Source organism: Grampus griseus, assembly GCF_964374135.1.
Source record: "Grampus griseus genome assembly, chromosome: 15".
NCBI classification, from domain to species: Eukaryota; Metazoa; Chordata; class Mammalia; order Artiodactyla; family Delphinidae; genus Grampus; species Grampus griseus.
Genome location: NC_139009.1, coordinates 29,021,711 through 29,039,985, shown reverse-complemented (window position 1 = coordinate 29,039,985; position 18,275 = coordinate 29,021,711). Strand labels below are relative to the sequence as shown.

The following is an 18,275-nucleotide window of genomic DNA, read 5'->3' as shown; positions in this document are numbered from 1 at the left end:
TTTTTCTCATCATTTGGTATTAGATTTCTCTTTTTGGTAATTTCTGTTTATGTACATTTAGTGAGAAAGGTGTTAGCAAAGTTTCCCCTTTGCCATCAGAATAGCCATGGTCTAAATGATTAGCCTAGTATTAATGTAAAGAGATGAGAGTATGGGGCATATTCCATGCCCAAAGTAAAGACCAGTGACATGATTTTAGTAGCGTGATAAAGTCACATTTAAACGGCATCTCCCATTGGTGTTGCTTTCTTGGGGTTATCTTTATGCACTTCACTTTCCTAAGTGCTATGACAAATCTGAGATGCAGGCAAAGTTTAGCACTGTACATAGAACAGAAATATGTTTTATCATTGTGATAAGGTGTGTCCACTTTTTACTTCACGTGTTTGGCTTCTACTATAAAAAGTATGCGTGTGTGTGCTACAAAGTTACTCACTGCTTGATGCATCTACCTTTTGGAAATTAAACCTTGACCCCATTTTCTAAAGAAAATAAAAAGTGGTAACTTTTTTTTCTAGAAATTTATGTTGTGTGGTATGTTAAATGAATTCCTTAGCAATGGAAATATAGGTTCCTAGTTCTAAATATACTACTCCATAGAACTAAATTAACCATATAAATTGCCCTTAAAATGGAGTAGTAAATATATGTATGTGTTTGGGAGTGGGTGTACATGTTTATATACATATATAATATTTATAGAAAAGGCATCATAAAATGTGTCCCATATATATTTTATCATTGATAGAATGTAATCCATCATTCTGAATATATTTGGGTAATTTCTTTTAGATGACTTTGTGGATTTGTTTTATGTTGGATGCTAAAAATATTGATAGTTTTTAGGTGAATTTTATTATGCTTTAATATATATTTTACTGAATAAGAAACATTTTGAAAATGTTAATATTAGAGACAAAGATACAGTGAAATGATAGATATTGTTAGAGCTTGTTTGGGGCTCTTTTCTTTGACTTTTGTTTGTAATGCTATATATATGTATGGTTTGGTGTTCTCATTTTCTCTGTCAGGACCATCTGTTGTTCGTTACCATCTGCCCAAGATGTTGTTATTGTGGCGAAATGTTTTCCCTCGTTCATTGAAGGAATTGGAGGCTGAGAAGGCCCGAGGCGATTCTTTTACCTGGCAGGTAACATTGGAAGGTCGTGCTGGAGCTTTATGTGGTAAGAACTGAAAGGACTGCACTTTCAGGATATTATTTTCTTACTAAAATATTTGTGAAGTGAAGGAAAATGATTACTTCAATTTTTTACTTTAATATATAATGATGAATCTGTACACTTTTGGATTTAGAAAGAAACTTTATAAGTAATCTATACCAGTTTACTAATTTTGTAATAAAAATGAAGCTGAGACTCTGAAAAGGAGGTTAGAGTTCATGATCAATTAGGAGCTGGAACAACCCAGGTGTCTTAATTCCCAGTTATTGCATTCTTCCACCTGAAGAAGCACTGGGTCACCAAGTAAAAAAGCCCAGTGCCTATTTAAAGGAAAAAGAAACAGGATTACCAAGGTTACTGAGTTTACAGTTAGTTTTTTCTTAATGGACAGATAGCTGTTTTCTCCCATCAAATCTGCAAAAGTTGATACGTCTTTTAGATACCAGCATTTTAAAAAGTATGAAAGTTGTTTTTGTTTGGGAGTCAGCAACTTACAGGAAAGGCTCAAGTTTTGTTTCATTTGAAAACTAGAATTACACAGAGTGACCCTGTCCATTTTTGCTTTATCTGAGGGTGAAAAGTGCTTCTTTTTTCAAACTGTGGGAGACAGATGTACACTTAACCATAAGCGCCACAGGGCAAGGTGTTAGTTTTGTTCCCACACATCTAAGAGCTGGTTTAGTCTTAGCTCTACTGCTAAAGAGCCAATAAAGCTATGTCCTCTCACTGGGCCATTATGTCCACTGTTGGTTCTGTTCTGAAACAGCTTTTTTGTAGTTATCTGAATTCACGTGGGATCATAGACTTCTGAATTCTCGTTCACAGAAATCTTTCTAACAGACATCTTCCCTCCCTCCATTTTTGCTGTCCACTCTTCTTCTAGCCTTTTCTAATGAGTTTTCTCTAAAGTTGCAATTGGTTCCTCTTTTGGTTTGACCTTGTTTTAGAACTTTATATTTTGTAATAATTAAAAATTTTAGGTACCTTTATATAATTTTATAAATTTGTTCATCCTCACAAAAGCTGTTTCAAATGTCTTTTTAAATTTTTTTTTTAGCAATGAGGAGTTTTGTTGCACATTGTCCTGAACTCCTAACTGAAGATGTGATTAGAAAATTGATGACCCCTATTGAATGTGCCATGACTATGATGTCACAGTAAGTAGGCAATTAGGACACATTAACATCCAATTTTATATATTTATAAATAGCCATGTTTTGTAATTCCCTATAGTATCATATAGGAAATGTACTAAATTTTATTTGTGTGAAGTGACTTTAAAAATTTCAGTAGCTGTGTGGATTGAAATAAAATTGTATTTTATTTATTTATTTTAATTATTATTTATTTATTTATTTTGGCTGCACTGGGTCTTAGTTAAGGCATGTGGGCTTCTTAATTGCAGCATGCAAGCTCTTAGATGCAGCGTGCATGCGGGATCTAGTTCTCTGACCAGGGATTGAACCCGGGCCCCTGCATTGTGAGCGTGGGGCCTTACCCACTGGACCACCAGGGAAGTCCCTGAAATTGTATTTTATAGTGTTTCTGTTACTAACAGTAAAAGTCACAAAATAAACTAAAAGAAAAATGTAATACTTATCAATGTACTTTGATGGTACATTGATACATGGCTGGAAAAAAATGTAAGTATTATTCTAATAAGCTAATACTAATTATACTTTTGATATTTTAGCATTCCATCTGTAATTAAAGCCCACGGAGCTCATCTGAAAGCTAGTGCTGCAATGGTCCGTTTAAGACTTTATGATATCTTGGCGTTGTTACCTCCAAAAACTTATGAAGGTAAATAAAATTTGTGGATGTCTAATAAAAATTCTTCAGTATACCTTTGCAGTTCTTCACAATATCATAGAGTTCTGACCATGTAAAGGAAGGCAACCATTTTCCTTTTCTTCATACATAGTAGCTAACACTTGTTGAGCACTACTGTGTTCCAGGTCTCGTTCTAAGCCCTTAACAGGTATTAGCATCTTTGACTCTAACCACAACCTTATGAGGCTAAAATATAGCTTTCTTTAAAGATAAAGAATCTCAGGTACTTAGAGGTTGTGTAACTTGCACAAGTCTGGGAGGTAGTTAAGTGGCAGAGCTTGGATTCAAACCCAGTTGGTTCATCTTCAGAGTCTATGCTTTTAATGACTATCCCAACTGTTACAATACAGCCAAGATTTAGGAATCTGGAGGGAGAATAGTAACGTACTTTTGCAGAAGTTAAATGTCATATAAAATGTTAATATTCCAGTGCAACCATGCCCAAGAATTTTGATATGCTCTGGTTCAGTGTTTACACATCGTTAAGTAATTAATATAAATAATCATCATATTTAATATATTTAAAATAAAAAATCTTTTCTCTATTTGAGTTTTTGATTACTTTAAATAATTTGGGCTAAAAGGCATAATACAATAACAAAAAAGGAAGTGCCATTATTGTGTATTAAAACCAGTGTTAAAATATTTAATACTGGTTTTTCTTAAAAGGGAACGGGGACTTAATTATTTTACTCCTGTTGAACATATTGCTGCTCTTGGTGGGCAGTGATTATCATTTTCTTAAAAAGTATTCTCTTTAATCTGACCTGAAGTTCTGTTTTTTAGGCTCTTTCAATGCACTTCTTAGAGAACTGGTAGCAGAATTCACTTTGACTGACAACTCAGCCAACACAACTACTTCCCTCCTCAGATCCCTCTGCCACTATGATGATAGTGTTCTTCTTGGTTCCTGGCTTCAAGAAACTGATCATAAATCAATTGAAGACCAGGTAGTAAGCTATAAAGTGAAATGAAATACTAGCTTGATTGAAAAACAATGGTACTATTACACATTGTCATTTAAAAAGAAAATATTGTAGACTAAGGTTTAATTTTCATTTAGCTTTCTTAGACGTTTAAAGATACCTTCCTAGCGGTGGATAAATAGTGAAAAAAGGAAAGCAGCAACAGTTAGAATTTGGCGAACTGTCTTTATTCAATATTCTGTGTATTTAGGTACACTGTGGTTTCATTGGCAAAGGTCAGTTTTGACTAGCTTTTTGGTTGTTGGTGTTTGTTTTGGTTTAGTTTATTTTGTGACAGGTTAGAGAGGAATAGGATTTAGTAGGTTGAAGATTTAGAACCTTTTTTGCCTACTGAATACATTATTTCTTACGTACCTTTTAAAAAGAGTTACTAAAGGCTGCTTTTAAAAAATTTTTTGCGGGTTTAAGTTATTCCTGACATTATTTTGCTTACACATTACTGCAAAAATGTTTTAGAATGAACAAAACTTTTAAAAAAAATTGCATGAACTGTTGTGACTTTTTTTAATGGCCAAATTATATCTCTCTATTTAAAATTTTTCAGATTTAATCATTCTGTTCTTTCATTGTTACTTTTTCTCTCGCCTTCCCTGTTTTGTCACGCCCAGTACTTGGTAAGTGAATTTCCCAAAGTGGATCTTGAATGATTTTTATGTCCTTCTTTTGCAGCTCCAGCCAAACAGTGCATCTGGAAGTGGGGCTCTGGAGCATGATCCATCCTCCATTTATTTACGAATACCTGCGGGAGAAGCTGTGCCTGGGCCTCTTCCCCTTGGAGTTTCAGTCATTGATGCTTCTGTGGCTCTTTTTGGTGTAGTGTTTCCTCATGTTTCTTTTAAACACCGGTTAGTATAAAGTCAATAAGGTGATTTTAGTTAAATATAAATTATTTTCAAGCAGTACATTTTCCCAACCAAGCTAACTCTTCAATAAGAAGAGTTTGAACAATAGTCTCCTAAATGTAATAACATAAGTGGCACATAATAAGTTGCATGCAAACTCCACATAATTTGAAACTGTTTTTAAAGTTTGACCCCATGTACTAGCATATGATATCCACTTGTATTGTGAACTCGGTCTTAAACAACGAAATTTTCATTATAGTAGTTTGTTTGCCAGTTTATAAGTAGGTTTGCCTGTATCTTTAATTAGGGACACCAGTTTTCCAAGTCTTGTTACTGAGGAATTAAATGAGTGAGAAGTCTACTCCCTAATATGACATTTGTCAGATGGTTAAAGTCTGGAACTTGGAACACTGAAGTAACTGATTCTTTTTTTAATAGGAACATTTTAATTTGCTATACTTTGTGTCCACAGACACCATACTTAACTTAGTAAGCATTTTATACTTACAGTGATTTTCCCAGAAGAAGGAGTAAAAATGAATTAATGCAAGACCTTCACAGATAGTTCAGGTTTTACAAACTATGCCTTAAAAACATTGTTGTAGTTGTATAGAAAAGATAGCATATCTTTACATATGTAGGTTAGTTGATTAATTGGTTTTTAATTTGAGGGGAAATTTTTAAATATGAAATTTTACTTTATCCGGATATCTTTAAGAACATTTGGTTGCCACATAAATGTTAAAGATCATTAAAGGTGAAAGGATCTTATAAGGCATCTACTTTAATGTCCTTGTTTTAAATCTAAAGAAATCTAGGTCTAAGAGTTCGTGGTTTGTCAGAAATTATACAGCTAGTTATGAGACCTGTAACTAGAATTCAGGATTATCTTTTTTTAAAAAAAAAAAAATTATTTATTTATTTATGGCTGCATTGGGTCTTCAGTGCTGTTTGTGGGCTCTCTAGTTGACGTGAGCGGGGGCCACTCTTCGTTGTGGTACGCAGGCTTCTTGTTGCGGAGCACGGGCTCTAGGCACGCGGGCTTCAGTAGTTGTGGCTCACGGGCTCTAGAGCACAGGCTCAGTAGTTGTGGCGCACGGACTTAGTTGCTCCGTGGCATGTGGGATCTTCCCGGACCACGGCTCAAACCCGTGTCTCCTGCATTGGCAGGTAGATTCTTAACCACTGTGCCACCAGGGAAGTCCTCTTAACTTTATTAAATCACTTTTGTGGAACCAGATGAAGTAAAAATATATAAGTTCTATTAAAATATGTAACATAAATATCCAGGGATGTAGGAATCAGTGAATAAATTATGGAAAGTTGATAGGCTGGAATACATTTTACAGAGACAATGTTTTGATATCAGAAAATGCTCATTATATAGTGTTAAATGAAGAAGGTAAAAGGCAAGAAGTGATCCCAGTTTGATATTTTAAAATACGTGAAAATGTTCAATGGTTATTTCTAGGTAGGAACTTTTTGTTAATATTTTTCAAATTAAAAGAAATAAATATAGTAAGGAAAAAAATTTGTTTAAGTCATGTATTTGAGGTCAGTTATAGGCACATGATGTTTGATGGCCATGTTGGAGACCATGTGTGTCTTTTCAGGTGTGTGCTTGAAAGCAGTGTGGACAGTGCCCTGCTTCTTCAGCATAGATGTGGATCTGTGTCAGACAGGTGTACAAGTGTCAGCTTTAGCCCCAAGTACCTCTAACTGGAGTTCCTGCTGGAGGCTAGATGTTTTCTTCCTATGTGATTTTTGAAGAATGCTTTGACCTGAGACCCATGGCCTTTTATAATTGAGCATAAATCCTTCCAGTGAAATTTCCCTAGATTCCTTTGCCCCACCTCTATTCTTTTTAGAAGAATCTGATATGACCTCATTCTCTTTAATCAGAATAGTCTCAAATGGCTGTGATTTGGGGAAGAGGGATAACTGTCTCATTTTAAAAATTTGAAACAAGAAAACCAATTCACCTCTGATTTTTCACATTTAACAAAATTGACCAAAGCTAAATCTTTTTTTTTTTTTTTTTTTTTGTGGTACGCGGGCCTCTCACTGTTGTGGCCTCTCCTGTTGTGGAGCACAGGCTCCGGACGCGCAGGCTCAGCGGCCATGGCTCACGGGCCCAGCCGCTCCGTGGCATGTGGGATCTTCCTGGACCGGGGCACGAACCCGTGTCCCCTGCATCGGCAGGTGGACTCTCAACCACTGCGCCACCAGGGAAGCCCTAAAGCTAAATCTTTTTAAAAAAAAATCTCCCAATTAGCTTCTAAAGATAGGACACGAGGTACTATTTTCTTCTATGTGTGAGAGTATTTTTTAAAAAGAAAAAAATTATGCCACATTTTAAGATTTCCAACTTAAAAATCTTCCACAGAGATGCACAATTAATGATTGTTATTCAAGAAACCTTGAGCACCTACTTTATGCCAGGCGCTTTGTTGCACACTAAAGACCACTGAAATTATGACATTATTTTGCTGATTGAAACTTAATATTAGTCCCTTGTGTTGTGCCAGTTAGTAGTTCATGTCCGTATATTAATTCAGAAGTAGGAGATCCAGTTTAGACCAGGGAATGAAGTGAAAAGAGATAGCATGGGGCATTATTTGTTAAACAATCAGCTTATACCCTTCTTCTTATCTCTGTTTTTTGGGCCAGGTTTGAATAAAAAGTATTGCTAATGTGATCTTTATTGTTACAGATTACAGATGTTGGATCACTTTGCCGAATGTGTTAAACAAGCCAAAGGTGTTCGCCAGCAGGCTGTGCAGCTTAATATTTTTACAGCTGTTCTTAGTGCACTAAAGGTATTTACTTTTAAAACAGCAAATATTCTGAACTAAGATTTTATTTTATTTTTTATTTCTATTTTTTTGTGGTACGCGGGCCTCTCACTGTTGTGGCCTCTCCCATTGCGGAGCACAGGCTCTGGACTCGCAGGCTCAGCGGCCATGGCTCACGGGCCCAGCCGCTCCGCGGCATGTGGGATCTTCCCGGACCTGGGCACGAACCCGTGTCCCCTGCGTCGGCGGGCGGACTCTCAACCACTGCGCCACCAGGGAAGCCCCTGAACTAAGATTTTAATTAATACCTTTAATATAGTAATTCAGACATAACTAGACTATTACGTTTATATGTATAGCTCTGGATAACCATGCTTTTATATTATTTCATTTAAATTACTAGAAACTTTATATTAGGCTCATTGTATTTAAATAAGTATTTTATATTTTAGTAATATTAAAATTCATATTTTGATTTGATACCTCAAATTTTACAAGTGCTGGTATATTCAGAATTTTCAAACATGTCTGACTAATGAAATTTGGTATACTATTGAAGGCTAACTAGATAAAGCTTAAGTTTGATTTGTGGTTTAGATCATAAAGCAGGAGAGGCTGTGTTTGTTATGTAGTTAAAAGAGTGCTGCATTTAGAGATTGTGTTCTGGTTTAGCTACTCAATAGGTTTCTGTCTTGTATAGTTCCTTTAGCCTTTTTTAAACCTCATATTCTACATGTATGAAGTGAAATAACAAATATTTTGCTTATCTCTCAGAGTTCATGTACTGTACTGTGGAGCTTATAGCCTCTCATGATGTATTTGAAAAGTCATGTTATTCAGCACTAAGCTTATTATAAGATATCACTGCTTTAAAAGGGCAACAAGTACAAGTGTTTAAATGGGCATGAATTAAATCACATTTTGTAAACTTCAGGGAAAAGGGATGTAGGCATTGGTTATACAAATAAAGGCTTGTACCATTTATATAATCATTAGTATATGCCCTTTTCAGAGACCATCAGCTACCAACATCTGAGTTTTTTAAGAAAGGAGTGGGGTGGTCATGGTTTCCCTCAGTGGTTGGAAGGTTGGTTAACAGCTGTAATATTGCTGTACAGTATGTGTTTCTTCATATATGTGCTCACTAATGCCTCTGCTGTAGTTAACATTTTCCCTAGCTACCATGACTTATATTTTTGGTCTCAAGTAAGTAATTTAAGTTCCAGGACAGTAAGTGTAACTAGAAGAGAGATATTAACATTTAGTATGATGAACATTCATACTGATTCAGTTCAACATTCAGTTACTGATTATTCTTACCTCATTTTGTCTTTAGGTATGTATTGGATATACTCTTTATGACATAATTATCATCTCTGGCATTTTTATATAAATGTATCAAAGTTTCATGTTCATGAGGCCTTTTCCTTCCTTAAAGTTATAATGATAAATTTCAGTCAGTTAAATAACAGTTGATTTAATAATACAGTGTCCTTTATGTATAAAAACAACTTTTAAGTATTTGTCTTTGGATAGAGACACTCCCAGGGATTGTTGGTTTTAGGGCTGATTCAACTACAGCTATGTAATATATCATGTTGTGAAATCCTGTTTAGGAAAGTGATTACTGTCAGTCTAACATGTATTAATTCTAGGCATAGTATATGCATGGGAAAGTTGGCTGAAGAAAATAATGTGTGAAGATATATGTATATTTACAAAGATTGCAGTCCTTTTTTTTTTTTTTTTTAAATAACCATAGGGCCTGGCTGAAAACAAAAGTACTTTAGGACCTGAGGAAGTTCGTAAATCTGCTCTGACACTAGTTATGGGGGCCCTTGACAACCCAAACCCCATCTTACGATGTGCAGCAGGGGAAGCTCTTGGAAGAATGGCTCAGGTGGTTGGAGAAGCAACTTTCATTGCTAGAATGGCCCAATATAGCTTTGACAAGTAAGTGGGTCTCTTTATCAACAAGTAATTTTCTCTCATACACAAAGATGTCTTTTAAGTTATCAGTAATTATTAACTGGACTGTATATTTTCCACATGGTAGATACTTTCATTGTGGTGCAGGTTTCTGTTTCAGCTCTTGAATGTTACATAACAGAATCAAGAGGATTGTTAGTGACGGCGTCTCTCAGTTATATGTAGTCCTTTTCTCTTATCTCTGCCCTCCCACACCCCCCGCCATTATTCTTTCTGTTAATTTTCACTTTTTGGGATAAGCCATTCTTTTTCTAACTACTACCAAGTTTATCATTTCTTAAATTATCCCTGAAACAGGGGATACATTTAGCATTAGCTTTTAAGAATTTCTTGGCAATATTAATTTAAAAGAGTGATCTCAGAGATCCAAATAAGTATGATTAAGATGATAAATGCAGTTATTAGTGACTGTTGATTGTTAATCAAGTACTTGAAGTAGAGCAGTTGAAAATCAAGAGTGGTCAAGAATTAACACTTGAGTTATGTAAATTACTCATTCTTTTTTTTTTTTTTGCGGTACGCGGGCCTCTCACTGTTGTGGCCTCTCCTGTTGCGGAGCACAGGCTCCAGACGCGCAGGCCCAGCGGCCATGGCTCACGGGCCCAGCCGCTCCGCGGCATGTGGGATCCCCCCAGACCGGGGCACGAACCCGCGTCCCCTGCATCGGCAGGCGGACTCTCAACCACTGCGCCACCAGGGAAGCCCAAATTAATCATTCTTAAGTATTGTATATTTTGAGGATTAATTATACCAAACTATATCATAATTATTAACAAGAGAGAGGTTGGGAGAAGCAGTGGTTGTGAAGTAGTGGTTCGGAAGAAGTATTTTCTGAACTCTTGCGTATCTGAGGATGGCTGTCCTTGTCTTCACACACAGTGGCAGTTTGGCTGGTTTAGGATGATGCCCCAGTGTATTGTCTGACTCACTAAGGATAATGTGAGCAGGCAGAATGTAGCTAAACCATTCCCAGGCACTTAGTCTTCTGCAGGATGACTTTGCTTATTTTCTAGCAATAGATTAACTTTGCGTTTTCCAAGTGTCTCTCATTAATCCTGAAATCAACTTTTGTTAAAGAATTTTTAAAAGTTAGAACCAGTCTTAGCTACCTGTTTCATGGTTTGTGCTCTGTTAATAGTAGGTAAAATAAGAGTGTATTTCTTTGGAAAACTCCTGACTGGTTAATTTTTCTTCAGTTACAAGTGGTTTTAATTTATAAGTGCTTTAATACCTATAGGAGTATTTATACTTATTCTGGTAAAACACAAGGACATTTCATTCATATTCATACCTGTCTGGTTAATGGTTTGCAAGTGTTCTCAGTGCTTAGTTTCATTAGCTTTTCTAAATAATTTATTATGATCTGAAATTAATTAGTACACAGATTTTGTTATCTGTTTTTTCACATTTTAAGTTATCTGAAATTGGGATTTGTCCTAAAATCTCTAAGAAATGTCATAATTATTTGTCAGCATTTTTTTCTTTTATACTGTTATATAAAATAATGGTACATTAAGAAAAATCTGTGGTATCTTAGATTTGACAAAATCTGGTTCTATTTTGAAAAAGCTTCAATATCCTGCAACTTCATTATGTCAGACTGTTTTTTATCAACATTATCTCTTGCTGATATAGTATCCAACTATGAAAAGCCAAATCACCTATACATACAGATCTGTCAGCTGTTTTTGCATGTTAAAATCGTATGCCATCTTAGCATTAAGACTGGAATCATTCCTATAAACCGTTCTCAGTTAATAGGGAGTAACTCAATTGCTTAAGACCCAGTTCAGAAAAAAATAAAAACCATTACTGGTTAAATTAGTTTCCATTCAAATTGAAAATCACTCTGAGACCCCTGGGAAAGTATATATATGATATATTTTTGTATCTTAGATTACTTACTTTATTGAATAGATGACTGTCACTGAGAATATTGGCTCAGCTTTTTTTTAGCTCACTGAAATGAACTCTGAAAAGTAACAATCTTTCTAATCTGTATAAGGCTTTTTAGAATTCACAGGTTGCATTCATTCTTCTTTCATTCCTCAAAACAACTGCTATATAGGAGTAATGATAATGTTCATTTTACAGATGGAGAAACTGAGGCATAGAGAGAGAGAGATCCCTTATCCAAGGATATAGTATATTAGAAATACTGCTAAGGATGGACTTAGTTCACTTCCTTCATTACTACATTTCTTAATGTCTGTTCCATCGTGACAGCACTTAGAATTTTTCTTTCTTTGCCATAGGCAAACTGACCAGCCAGAGTCTTGGTGATGGTTTTTCATATCTTGGCTTTATTTCATTTTTATGAGCTTGTGACAGAAGTTTGATCATGGATGGCTTATTGAGAGTTATAATACAGTTTTGAAAATGCAGCCAAAGTTGCTTTCTAGCCTCCTTTGTTATTTTAGGAGTTTTGTTCTTAGTGGTATTTTAATGTTTTCTAATAGTAACTGACTATGTTGGTGTGTGATTATGAGTCATAGTCTTTTTGTCTTATTTGTCTTTTATTTAAAACACCAATGGTAAAAAATACATTTCAAATGGCTCTTGTCTTTTCAAGGAATAATTAATCTTAAAAGCTGTGAAGTTGTAGGTCCTCTTTCATATTTCTCTAAAGGTAGGCTTTCTTCATAAAGACTTTATGACTTTAACCAGTTTAAAGTAAATCTCTAACTCTTGTTAGTAGAGAAAGAAGTAATAAAGATTGTAATCTTTTCTGATTTCCAGAATAAATCTCTTTTATTGTGTGATTCATAAGCTTGTTATTGCCATAGGGAAATAGAAAAAACAATCCCTGAAGCATAACTCTTTTCCAGATTGAAATCAGCTCGAGATGTTGTATCCAGAACTGGCCATTCTTTGGCTCTGGGCTGTTTGCATCGTTATGTTGGTGGTATCGGCTCAGGACAACATCTGAAGACCAGCGTCAGCATTTTATTGGCTCTAGCACAGGATGGGACATCCTCTGAAGTCCAGGTATAATATGGATTTGTTTATTATGAAATTTTTTTGGATAAATTAATTAATTAATTAATTAATTTTGGCTGTGTTGGGTCTTCATTGCTGCACGCGGGCTTTCTCTAGTTGTGGAGAGCAGGGGCTACTCTTCGTTGCGGTGTGTGGGCTTCTCATTGAGGTGGCTTCTCTTGTTGCAGAGCATGGGCTCTGGGTGCGCAGGCTTCAGTAGTTGCGGTGTGCAGGCTTCAGTAGTTGTGGCGCACGGGCTTAGTTGCTCCGCGGCATGTGGATCTTCCCGGACCAGGGCTCAAACCCATGTCCCCTACATTGGCAGGCGGATTCTTAACCACTGCACCACCGAGGAAGCCCTATCATGAAATTTTAAAATATTATTTTGAGGAAAATTATTTGTAAAAATAGTATTGATTCTGATGGGCTGTTAGGAAAAATGTCTTAGGGTCTTTCTCTGTCATTTTGCTTTATGAGTGTATAAAAGGAATTTGTATCTGAACCTAATCCTAAAGTCTTTCTTATTCTGGGAGTTTAACCCATTCACAACATTCCTTGAAACATGATTTCTTTTTATTATTTATCATCCTTTGTACATGTTTCCTCTTCTTTGTATTTCCTTACGTTTGTTGGATGATCAAATTTCTTTTAATAGCAGTCTTCTCTCTCTTCTCTAATACCCTAACCCAGGTACAGTGTTGGCTGAATCTTCAGGTGTACTCCTTGAATTTCTTTTTTCTCTCTTCTTGAATATTTTATACAAAAATAGGTATAACTACAATAAGAGGCAAGAACTTCACATGTGTGAAAATATCCTTGATTTGCCATTTCCCAGTGATGCATCTAAAAATATCGAGTATATGAAACCAATAACATTCAACTCGCCAGCTTCATATTGGGACTCAGAAGCTGGAATAGACAAGTTTGATTGCCATTACTGCCTGTCATTAGTTTGTTAATAAATGGGTTCCTTCACCATAAGAAAAGAATGCAAAATCCACCAGAGACTTCTTCGTCTACAGTCTTAGTTTGCCTTTGACTTCTTGGTAAAGGTTTCCAGCTGTGTAAAGCACAAAAGACCCAAAAGGACTAAAATCAAAAATGAAGTAATGTTGCTCCTAAAGAGGTGCTGTGCTGTTTTTTGTGTTTTTTTCTTAATGCTGTTTCCATAGTAATCTGGAAGAAAAGAACACAACTGTGAAATTATTTTACCTAAGAAGTTGCTGCTTTCTTCTTTTCTGTCAACGAGTACGTGCTAGTTTTCTTTCCTTTGTCTTCACCTTTTTCTCAGCCCTCTCTTGCTTTAATTTCTTAAAACTACACTCCTGTAAGTGACTGCTTCACATGATTCTTTTTCTATGACATGACATCTTACTGTAACGTGGACCACTTATATTTCCTCAGAGCTTCTGTTTCAGCTCACATCTGCACAAGAATAGTATGGTAGCATTCTTCAGTTTTTTCTAAAGTCTCTTCTGTTATAAGAATCCTAACTCAAAATTTATACTTTCCAGTCAAATTATTGTATACATGTATTTAGTTGTAACTACTAGAGATTTAGTCTTCAATAATGTTTTCTTTTTTGTATCCTCAACTCCTGTCTTCAGATCTTTGTTCTTATTTTATTTTTACTTGATAGGAAAACTTCCTTTAGCAATAATAATCTTAGAAAGGGTCGTTGACTGGTGTGCTTTTTGATTCCTTGCATATCTAAAAAAAAAAGGCTTTATTCTGTCTTCAAATTTGAATGATATTTGGGTTGGGTATACTGTTCCTGGCACACAGTCCTTTTTTTCATTATTCATAAATGTTTCACTATTTTTTGTGTTGTGTGTAAGAGGCTAATAGTAGCTTAATTTTTTGAGTTAAATTTCCATAGATATTAACATTTCAGTTTTTCATCAGCTATCTATAAAAACTTTCAAATATGTTCTTTAAGAAGTAAAAGATAACATATAAGCCAATAATCAAAACAACTGATGTGCAACTACTCTATTTAAAGTTTCTCTGCAGTGTGGCTTTGAATATTCAGATATAAAACTTTAATGATGAATTCATTTTCTTCTTTTACACAATGGATATATTTCACATGCCCAAAAGACATTGGTTTATGTAATAAATTTCTGAATTAATGATGCTTATGGACATCATAACTATCTTTTTCCCCATCTTTTTATTGCTAAGAAACTTATCTGAAATATGTCTGTATGTTTGTAACCTTATATTTTGGTTTCACAGTGTGTAAGAATTTTTCTCTCTATCCTTGCAGCTTAGAAATTTCATCAAGTTCTATATAAGTTTATCTTTTCTTTTTCTCTTTCTGGTACTTATTTATATATTGAGTCTCTTGTCTTTATCCTCATTATTTTAATTTTTTTGTATTTTCACTGTGGGTTACAGGATAATCTTCCATTTGAACTTCAAGATAATGATTTTGGTATTTAACAATAATTCTTTTTTTTTCCAGTTTTCTACTGAACAATTTAATATAAATACTAGGTGTGTGTTTGTTTTTTAAAAACACTTCTAGAATCTCCTTTGTGCTTTAATTATTTGTCTTAAAAATCCTTATGATAGTTTTATTAAAATACTTTCTTTTGTTTCTTCCATTAATTTTTTTCTCCAGGATGTGTATTCTGGTTTTCCTCCCTCAAGCTGTTATATCCCTATTACTTTTGTCAATAGGTGTGGTTTCTACACATAATTGTCCAACTCAGGTTGCTAAATTCCCTAGGATTGGAGTAGATTGATAGGTAATAGAAATTAAGGTATGGATTTTTTTTCTGCCATGGTGGTAAGTTGGGTAGCTTCTCTGTTGAGACCTCTCTGTCCTCAGCCCAGTAGTGCAGCTCTCCTTTGGGGCTGCCAACAGCAAAAATAAAAGGTTCCTTCTTTAACAGGTGGATGTGGGCAGCTTAAAGGACTTTGCGTTTTCTTAAGCCTGTGCTGATTACAGTACATTGCTCTGGGTTAGTTTTGCAAATACTATTAGCCACTAAGATTATTTGTGCTTAGTAAACAAAAATTTGGGCCTGAAATGGTTTGATGCACTTGAGGAACTGTTTTGTGAATGTCATTGCTCGAGAAATAGATCTGAGTGCAGAACATTGTTTTATTTCAGATTGTTTTATTTCAGACTAGTTTCTTAGTAAAACTCCAACAATACAGGCAATAAAGATATATTTGATGTCCACAGCAACCACTAAATCAAACACTTATTATATCAGTCATTGTTTTTTGGAAGTATGAAATACATGTACATTATAACAGAAAAATGAGTTCATCAACAAAACTATTTTTCTGACACTCAAAGCCACACTACAGAGAAACTGTAAACATAGCATTTGTACATCAGTGACTTTGGTTATTAGCTACTGGTAGCTTATGTGCTAGCTTTTATTTCTTAAGGAATATATTTCTAGATTATTGATTAAAAACTACGATGTTGACAAAAAAAACTACGATGTTGGTGTTTATGAAAATTTAAGTTAAATATCAATTCAGTATACTCTATTACTTACAATAAAATAAAATCATATTTTATTCCAGACTTGGTCCCTTCATTCACTTGCTCTGATAGTGGATTCCAGTGGCCCAATGTATCGTGGATATGTGGAGCCAACATTATCTCTAGTTCTTACCTTGCTGTTGACAGTTCCACCCTCCCATACAGAAGTTCATCAGTGTTTGGGTAGATGTTTGGGTGCTATAATAACTACTGTTGGCCCTGAACTACAAGGTGAGTAAATTCATCTTAAAGTAAAGGGACTAGATAGATAATTACTGTCTTTCAACTTCCTGAATGTCACCATAACGTTGCCTAAAGAAATCTTGTAACAATAATAATAATTACTATGTATTGAATGCTTGCAATTTACTGAACACCTGGAACTCTGCTTTTTACATGTGCTATTTTATTTAATCCCTGCAACAAACCTGTGATGTGAAGGTGATATGAAGTTATGAGCAGAGAAAACATCTAAGTGAAATGTTACCTGGAGCCCCTTGAAGTCAAAGATAAAAGTGGAGTTCCTTTGGCCTGGAGTGCCATACAATTGTCTTCATGGACTTTAGCTTCACTTTTTTTTTTAACTCTATGGATGATAATATTATCTAGTTTTTCTCTGAGGAAGTAAGCTCAGAGAAGATAAGTTACTCAGCTAAGGAGTAGCAGATTTGTGATCCTAAGGCACATATTCTTACCATGCACTTCCACTGAAATAATTCTACTAATGGTTAAATTAAACACTCAGGTAAGAAAATTACTGTGAATTTATGCAAAATATATAAGCCACTTTCAGAGCATTCCTTTTTTTCCCCTACCATTTATTAAATCTTTCAATGGATCAAGCTTTTTATTTATATTACCTCACTTAATTGTGACAGCAGTCCTGATAAAGGTATATCTCTCTGTTTTACAGATGAAATACTGAGGCTGAGAGAGGTCCAAGGTTTTATATATATATATATATATGTGTGTGTGTGTATAGCCAATGAGTAGTTGGAATCAGAGGTGAAGCTCAGATAAATTTCCTTTGCCTGTATTCTTAATCACTATGCTATATGTTGCCTCCATTCGGACAGATATTAAAAAAAAAAAAAGACGGAAGTGAAAAAAGAAAAGATCTTAAGGATGAATGGTAGGAATTCAAAAAATGTGATTTAGACATTTCTCTATCTTGGACTCAGTGTCCTCTGAGAAAAGTTGATAGTTCTTTCTTTCAGTGAATATCACAAGGATGTAGAGAGTATAAATATGTGCCTTTGATTAAGTGTAGGTGTTTACCAAGTACTTTCTGATGAGGCAGTGTGTATTTCAGACTAGAATGTGACTCTTGCATGAGTCTATGATTTCCTTGTTTGGTCTCTGTTGTATATAAAATTATTTTGCATTGGTAAAAATTTTAAATCACTTATATTTGGCAATTAAGACATTTTAATCTAGACAGTATATAATAGTGCAATTTATTTTTCCTACCTTTGTAAAAATTGCCATTAATTTTTTTTTTAAGAAGTAAAACTTTATTCAGAGATGAGCCATTAATCTTGTTAGGAAAATAGGATTTATCGTTATTATATAATAGATGTGGTATTATTGTTTGAACAGAGAATCAAATACAACAATGATGGGTTTAAAAGAGAATATAGTTTATCGGGATAAATGTAAAGCTAGCTAAATCTAAGAGAGACACATTATCATCATTCATAAGCAGTTGTGTTTTGAAATCATTTGTATGGATTTTGCAGAATTTTTGTTTTCAAAACAGTCTGAATAGTAATCAGAAATATTTATTTATCTTAAAAGTAACTCCTTTTTTTATTTTGATGAAGTATAGTTGACATGCAATATTATATTCATTTCAGGTGTACAACTGACATTTATATGTATTATGAATTGATCACCACATTATGTCTAATAACCATCTGTCACTGTGTAAAGTTATTATATTATTCACTGTATTCCCTATGCTGTACATTACATCCTTTAAAAAGTGACTTCCTGGGGAATTCCCTGGTGGTCCAGAGGTTGTTAGGACTCTTAGCTCTCATTGCTAGGGGCCCGGGTTGGATCCCTGGTCGGGGAACTAAGATCCCGCAAGCCGTGCAGCGTGGCCAAAAAAATAGAATAGAATAGAATAAAGTTTTCTTTTTTTGAGGTTGGCTTTC

General features: G+C 34.8%; 1 protein-coding gene across 2 annotated transcripts in view; it reads left to right on the top strand.

Moving 5' to 3' along the window:
• HEATR5B (HEAT repeat containing 5B) overlaps window positions 1–18,275 on the top strand; it is an 86,182-nt gene that overhangs the window by 23,319 nt on the left and 44,588 nt on the right. For both annotated transcript variants that reach the window (XM_082672111.1, XM_082672112.1), the window contains exons 12-20: window positions 1,032–1,184; window positions 2,239–2,338; window positions 2,875–2,984; window positions 3,801–3,964; window positions 4,670–4,845; window positions 7,559–7,664; window positions 9,403–9,593; window positions 12,458–12,617; window positions 16,158–16,347. In XM_082672111.1, coding sequence (XP_082528237.1) covers window positions 1,032–1,184; window positions 2,239–2,338; window positions 2,875–2,984; window positions 3,801–3,964; window positions 4,670–4,845; window positions 7,559–7,664; window positions 9,403–9,593; window positions 12,458–12,617; window positions 16,158–16,347 — 1,350 coding nt within the window. The remainder of the gene's footprint in view (window positions 1–1,031; window positions 1,185–2,238; window positions 2,339–2,874; window positions 2,985–3,800; window positions 3,965–4,669; window positions 4,846–7,558; window positions 7,665–9,402; window positions 9,594–12,457; window positions 12,618–16,157; window positions 16,348–18,275) is intronic.